At 39.3% G+C, this 8005-nt stretch overlaps 1 protein-coding gene across 1 annotated transcript; it reads left to right on the plus strand.

Moving 5' to 3' along the window:
- Positions 1 to 1521: 1521 nt before the first annotated feature.
- Positions 1522 to 7285, plus strand: LOC127419107 (keratin, type II cytoskeletal 8-like). Its single transcript, XM_051660239.1, has 9 exons — positions 1522 to 2039; positions 3440 to 3648; positions 4953 to 5013; positions 5109 to 5204; positions 5308 to 5472; positions 5598 to 5723; positions 5870 to 6090; positions 6200 to 6243; positions 6489 to 7285. The coding sequence occupies exons 1-9, from the start codon at positions 1641 to 1643 to the stop codon at positions 6707 to 6709; spliced, it is 1542 nt and encodes a 513-aa protein (XP_051516199.1). The 5' UTR covers positions 1522 to 1640; the 3' UTR covers positions 6710 to 7285.
- Positions 7286 to 8005: the final 720 nt, after the last annotated feature.

Consider the following 8005-nt stretch of genomic DNA (forward strand, 5'->3'; position numbering starts at 1 on the left):
ACAGCAGTCCGGACAAAAGTCCAATGCTCTATCAGGTAAGCTACCATGCAAGCAGAAGACATAGTGTTAAAATGTTTTGTTTTTCAAATCATGCGTTAAAGTAAAAGTGTTTTGATATCATAACATAGTGGGGGGGGGGGGGGGGGTAATAGAGTGAAAAATTGGTTTTATTAAGTCATAATTAGCAATTGTACTCGTGATTTGTGTGACAATGAATAAAACGCACAGCTGTTGTAGCGCCTCTAGTGTTCATTTCACCAGGAAACTGCAGCAAAGCTTAGAAAGCGGCATGAAGAAGTCAGTTTGCAAAAATGTGTATAGAGTTGCGTTGATTCTATGAGACCAGGTTACTCCTTGGTGCGATCAAGATAAAAAGATCGATTACAATTCATGGCGCTTGATGCATCCCCAAAACTGGTTGGATCACTTCAGAAGACGTTAATTAAACCTCTCCAGTTTTATGAATTACTTCTATGCTGCCTTTGTTCTTTTTGTCTGAAAGTGTTGGACCCCATTGACTTGTATTGCATTGAGAAAAACATTTCATATCTTCATCAAAATATCTTCGTTTGTGTTCCGCATAAGAAAGAAATACATTCAAGTTTGAGATGGCATGAGGGGAGTAAATAATTAGAGAATTTTTATTTTGGGTGAACTATTCCTTTAAACAAGAATTGCTTATGGTCCTGTCTGTCAAGTTAGGATTGTTTTCAGAGTATAACAGTATGTACAGTCACTCGTACAGTATGTTCCAGCGTTTTCAGCTCAACATTTAGAAAAGATGTGTGTTGTGAAAAGCGCTATTCAAATAAAAATGGCTTGACTTTTAGATGTGCATGTTGTAAACCTAATATTTTCATGATAGTACTTTTGGATATTATGGGTAGCATATAATGTTTGTGTGTGGGTTTTAATATATAAGAAATGTCACATATATATCACTTAGAGTAAGGTGACTGCTGGAGGTAATGTTAAAGCAGTTGGTTCCACTTTGTACAGCTTTCAGTGCTGAAAGCTACTTGTCAGCCATCACAGGTTTAGACAGAAATTTAAAGCCCTCCAGAAGACATATTTGAATAGGCAAATCCATATATGCAAGCTTTTTCAGTGTGAGATATTGCCTTGCTGATTTTGCTGCTGCATTACAGCACTCCAGAGCTACTATCTAATAATAATACTGATCTACCACCAATGTTATATTCTATTTTCACTACTCTGTGTTTTCCCCGTTTGCTTTTTATTTCTGTGAACCATTAATAATATATTAACTTAATCTGGTAGAGCTACAGAAGTCACCACTTTTTAAGTTCTTAACATTCCCCCCCAAAATACCTGTTTTTAGACAAAGTGGGTCATCAAACATCCAGGTAATGGTTAGACGAGGAATGTAGGGATATGAGTATTAAATTTCATCCCCCTCCCCACCCCCCTTTCTACGTTACACTTAAAGCACCAGCCAATCAGAGCCTTCCTTTGGCTCCTCCCAGTTAGAAGCAGATATAGGAAGAGGGGAGGATCTGCTGTTCTGTCTATCCACTTGAGTTTCTCCAGCACATCAGACGAGGCTCTTTCTGCTGCTCTCACTCCCCCTCGCTCTAGGTCATTCTCAGCAACTACAAGACAGAAAAGACCTCAGCAGGATGTCGTTCACCAAGAAAACCAGCTACACTGTGAAGTCTTCCTCTGGATCTGTCCCACGCAGCTTCAGCAGTCTCTCATACTCTGGCCCCAGTGCCAGCCGTCAGAGCTACAGTGTGCGCAGTTCCTATGGAGGTACCAACCGTGGTATGGGATCTGGAATCGGAGGTGCTGGCAGTGGCTTCATCAGCAGCTCTTCAGCCTACGGTCTTGGCATGGGCATGGGAATGGGAATGGGAATGGGCTCTGGTTTTGTGACACCCATTCAGGCAGTGACCGTCAACAAAAGCCTCCTGGCTCCTCTGAATCTGGAGATCGACCCCAACATTCAGGTTGTCCGCACTCAGGAGAAAGAACAGATCAAGACCCTCAACAACCGTTTTGCTTCCTTCATTGATAAGGTGGGTGCTAGAGTTTCTTTCTTGGTTTTCTTATTCAATGAGTTCCAAGATATGTTGTTTTGGTGTACTTGAAATATGCAAGTGGAAGTCAAATTAACAGCCATAATGAAAACTGCAAAAGAAAAAGAAACATTTGCAATTGTTGCCTAGAACATTTCTACATGCTCTTTCTCATAATTTATAGAAAGTTTATAGTAGAAAATCAATGGGTATTTTGATAAGGTCTCCTCACCATACAGAATGGTGGAGAAAAGGGTGTGTACATGGTCAGAGTGTGATGGTTTTCCATTTGAATGGGATACCATGAGGCTCTTCTGAAACCCTCATGGAGAGCCCACACCCAAAAAAGGACATACTGCAGAACATGAAACCTGTATCTGCATATATCTGTCATATTAACATTGTTTAATATGATCCTTGAATTCAGTCAGTTTTGTACTATTGAAATCTCATTCTGCAATTCAAACAAAGTATAATAATAAATTACAGTTACACGTAGTAGTTACCTTTTCTTGAGAGTTCATATTTAATTTGAAGAGCTGGGGTCATGTTCTGGATAGCACTGGAAAGGTTACGTAACAGCATTCAAGGCAAAGAGAAGAGGAAATATTCTGCTCACTTTAAGTCTTTGCACCCTTTCTCTTTTAACCATAATAATCTGCTTTGCATCGCACTATTTGTTTAACACCCCAACTCTTTTGAATAAGACAGTTGATTAATGATAACAGGAGCCGTGACACTTTTTATTATAACCTAGTTATGTGTGTAATGTTCACCTCCAGTTGTTAAAGCTCTTATCACTCAATTATTTGCTCTCTGCCCACTATTTACACACTCTTTTAAGGGACTTCAACATATCTGAGAGTGGTCTCTTCCAGTCCTTTCTTAAATATTAACCATGAAGATCAAACTTTAATGCTAGTCAGAGAGAGGTGGACCAAAGGCAGTGAATTCATGGAGGATGGGCTGGTTGAGATGGGACCAGCTCTTTAAAAACTAACTCATCTACAAAAAGTCACACCTCTATAAACTCGATACAAATCTGGAACTGGAAAACCAAAATAGGCTCAGCTCTTGTAACCCTTCCTGATCTCCTACTGGAATATGTGTCACTGTTTCCTAAGGGGGAAAGTGTTACAAACTAAAAACACATGCATCCCTCATAATATCAGGGAAACAGTGGTTTCCTTTGTGAAGTCCTCACTGATCCTCATGCCACATTTTGGCATATGTTTGTACTTTGGCGCATTAATTGCGAGTTGGCCCTGAACCATGACTCAAATGCTATTTGCAGCATCAGTTTGGGGGCATTCCTCTTTAAAGCTAAACTTACTGCCAAGTATGGTTTTGATTTGCACCTTAATTAAAACAAAAACTCTATTCTCATCTTGCCAATATAGGTACGGTTCCTGGAGCAGCAGAACAAGATGCTGGAGACAAAATGGAGCCTCCTCCAGAATCAGACTGCCACTCGCTCCAACATTGACGCCATGTTCGAGGCCTACATCACCAACTTGCGCAGACAGCTCGACAGCCTTGGTAATGACAAGATGAAGCTGGAGGCTGACCTGCACAACATGCAAGGCCTGGTTGAGGACTTCAAAAACAAGTGAGTTCATAGGCTTTCACAAAGACCTCATTTTAATTTGGCCTGGCAGATTGACAGAGCTCAAGACTAGTCAAAGGAGGCTTTTGTGGTACACTTAAGTGTTCCCAGAATAGGAGCCTTCATAAATTCAGATGGAGGCAAAAAAAAAAAAAAAAAAATGGTCTAAAGGGAATAAACTCCAGTTACTTTCCAACGTGGCTTATGCAACTGCTGAGCAAATGCAATGATTTGCCTTCACATGATACAGAAAGTGTGCAACTATGGTCACTCCCTGGTGTAAGAGCCTATTTTCAAACCTTTTTATTGGCTGGGATTTGCATCATATTATAAGCATTTCAATTATATTATTATACCTAATATCCCATTGAAAAAAAATATTTGTATTACAATTATTTGGGTGTCAGCATGAGTCATCTAAATTACAACAACTGAACAAACAACCACACAGCACCTTTCATGGATTTCTGAACAAATTTGATGGGCTGATTACTGTTAAGGCCTACGGGTTTCACAGAACTGAATCCAACTTGAGGGTTTCTCATTGGAAAGATGGAGCATTGCTACCCCCTAGTGTACAAAACTCATACTGATTGACTTGGATGAGTTTCAAACATTTCTCTTTGCCATTATTGTCAAGCAATTTGTAATGTATATTTTCTGGTTCTTCTTAAATGAATATTCTGGGTTCAAAACAAGTTAAGCTAAATCGACAGCATTGGAATAATGTTGATTACCGCAAAAATTTATTTTGGTTACAGTGCGGCACTTACAAAGGAAGTGAATGGGGCCATCATGTAAATGTTAAAATACAAAACACAGTTTCAAAATTATAGCCAGAAGGCATAAACAATATGCGTGTTAACATGATTTTAGTGTCCTAAAATCATTTACTAACCTTTTCTGTGCAAAGTTATAAAAAATTTTACAACTTCATTGTCATGACGACCGTTAACCCTGTAATTCTGCAGAAACGGTGATTTAAACAACTTTACAGCTGAAATAGTACACAAGTTTTAACAAAAGTTTATGTAAGTGCTTTTATAAAATTATAAACTTCACATTTCTGTCTTTAAACCCTCCAAAAATTGTCTCCTTTCACTTCCATTGTAGGTGTCTCACTGTAACCTTGATTTTTGCTATTTTTAAAGAAAAGGAGGGACGAGTAAACATTTTTTTTGTGGTAATCAACATTATACCACAAATGTTGTCAATTGAGCTTAACTTGTATTGAACCTGGAATATTCCTTTAATTGCACTTAAAAACTCTACAATGAGTTTAACCAATGTAATTTTTTTTTCTTCAGGTATGAGGATGAGATTAACAAACGTACAGAATGCGAGAACGACTTTGTGCTGATCAAGAAGGTTTGCAGATTGCCTTTGTTCTTCCACTGTCAGACACACAACACTAACACAAAACGGTGATGATTATATCAACTTTGATTGTTTGTTTTTAACAGGATGTTGATGAGGCCTACATGAATAAGGTAGAGCTGGAGGCCAAGCTGGAAAGCCTTACTGATGAGATCAACTTCCTCAGACAGATCTACGAGGAGGTAATATACACCTGGACTTTCCCAACAAGCATATCAGTCATTTAAATATGAGGAACACTTTGAAATTATCTTTCTTTCTTTCTTCTCTGTTGTGGACTTGCAGGAAATCCGTGAGTTGCAGTCTCAGATCAAGGACACCTCAGTTGTTGTGGAGATGGATAACAGCAGGAATCTGGACATGGACGCCATCGTCGCTGAGGTCCGCGCTCAGTATGAGGACATCGCTAACCGCAGCCGGGCTGAGGCAGAGATGTGGTACAAGTCCAAGGTATTTTACCTTTAACCAAGATACCTTCATAGTATGAGTGGTGTAGGATATAATCCTAGTTGCTCAATACAGCTACTATGGTGAGTTTCTTAAAATATTATTTGTTTTATTGTTCTGTTTCTCAGTATGAAGAGATGCAGACATCTGCCAACAAATATGGTGATGACCTTAGATCAACAAAGACAGAGATCGCAGATCTTAACCGTATGATTCAGAGACTGCAGTCAGAGATCGATGCTGTTAAGGGACAGGTATGTTCCCACTCAAACACAAAGTACTGTCAAAACTGCACACAACCTGCTAAACATCAGAAGATGTAGAACTAAGTTTTCTCTGAGAGTTGTTGTAGAAAGTAACGGACAGATAAACAGAGTATAATTGATTCTCGTTTTGACAGCGTGCCAATTTGGAGAACCAGATCGCAGAGGCCGAGGAGCGAGGTGAGATGGCTGTGAGAGATGCCAAGGCTCGCATTAAGGACCTGGAGGATGCCTTGCAGAGAGCCAAGCAGGACATGGCACGTCAGATTAGAGAGTATCAGGACCTGATGAATGTCAAATTGGCCCTGGACATTGAGATCGCCACCTACAGGAAGCTCCTGGAAGGAGAGGAGGACAGGTGAGGATGTGAATGACATTAAGCTATATGTATATTTGCTGTCAGACCTATAGCACACTACCTTCAGACAAAATGCAGACTTCTCATGATGTGTGCCCTTTTCCACCAGATTGGCAAGTGGAATCAAGTCCATCAACATCTCAAAACAGAGCAGTAAGTTTTGAATCCTTTCATAGCATAAGTTAAACACTTATTACAGGAATAGTTCACCCAAATATGACAACTCACCCTCATATTGTTTAAAACTCATCCGGGTGAGTAAATGATGTCAAAACTGTCTTTTTGGGTGAACTATCCTTTTAAATTTTCCTCACATAGCAAAACTCCAATAACTATGCCAAATTTATATTAACTGAAGGGGACCTGATTGTAACTTTGCTCTGCTTCTGTCCCTGTAGCAAGCTATGGTGGTTATCCCATGGAAAGTGCAGGCAGTGGCTACAGCAGCTACTCTAGCGGTTATTCCAGTGGTTTCTCCGGTGGATACAGTGGCAGTTACAGCTCTGGAAGTGGCTACGGTGACTCCATCACTCAGGCCAAGAAGAGTGTCGTCATCAAGATGATTGAAACCAAGGATGGCAGAGTTGTGTCCGAGTCCTCTGAGGTCGTCCAAGATTGAGAAAATTCCTCCCGTTATTCTGCCCTCTAATCTTCACGTCTTTTTATGCATTCCTGACCTTCCCTCACAACTATTATGACGGCAGTCCAAGGCTACAGCTAGACAGGAATGCAGTCGTAAAGCTGGTTGTAAAGCAATATACCATTCAGTCTGACCAAAGAATTTCAGAGGGACCAAATAATCTCACTATTCTTGACGTGCCTTAAACTGCATCCACATTTTACACACAAAAAAACACATACCCTCAGGCCACTGCACAGCAATACTGTCTGAAAGCCTAACCTTGCACAACATGGTCACATCTGAAGGCTGGAGAATCCTAGATGTGTCACTAACATGAGCTAGTCATTTAGCTGAACTGCTCAACATTTGAAGTAATTGATTTCCACATTAACTATGAAGGGATATATTTGCGTTTGTGCTAAACTGCTGCCATGTTTGTGGTAGATCCATGTTGTTTGCCTGTTTAGTAGAGTCTGTCATTTCATTGTATACTGGCAGATGAGATAGTCGCCCACTGTGTATCCTGTTTTCTTATGTGCTGTTTTTGCTAGCAAAAATACATGTTTACTAAAAGTTGTCTTCATGTCATTTTTCTGGATAACTGGGCTGTGTGATGGGGGGGTGGGGTGGATCTTTTAATAACGACTTTTTAATGATAACGATTGAGGTTTGAGATTGAGGTTTTCTCCCAGTAATTTATGTACTACACTCTTAACTGTGATTTATATGGAAAATGTAAACAGTTTAGTTAATAAATAACAAACAAACAAACAAACAACCAAAAAACACATAATGTAGAGCAGTGTTTTACTGTAGGCAGGGGATCGTCTAACTTGGTACAATGAGAAATATTAATTAAAAAAAATTTACATTATCATTAGCTTTTCATAATTTTAGAAGACAGTATATTAACATATCAACAATATCATATCAACAATATCGACAGGGTTTGACACAAACTTTTTGGCTCACCAGCCATTGTGGCTAGTAGTGTTGCAAGGTCACTAGCCACTCAGCAATTTCACAAGCCAAAATCCCCAGCACCACAAAAGCTGATAATGAAACTGTAGCTGCATGCATTTGTTTGGACATTTTATTTGATTGTGAATGATAGTTGCAGGACATAAGCCTAATGATTTAAGTCACCTTAAGAATATGGTCAGAACAGGAGTAGGATTGTAATATACAGTACTAATATATATATATATTTATATTGTTAGGGCATGTTTATTTTTTACATGCTCAATTTCTACAATTTACAAGTACAGTTACACTGATCTGTAGAACAAATGC

Source organism: Myxocyprinus asiaticus, chromosome 28, assembly GCF_019703515.2.
Source record: "Myxocyprinus asiaticus isolate MX2 ecotype Aquarium Trade chromosome 28, UBuf_Myxa_2, whole genome shotgun sequence".
Classification (NCBI taxonomy): domain Eukaryota; kingdom Metazoa; phylum Chordata; class Actinopteri; order Cypriniformes; family Catostomidae; genus Myxocyprinus; species Myxocyprinus asiaticus.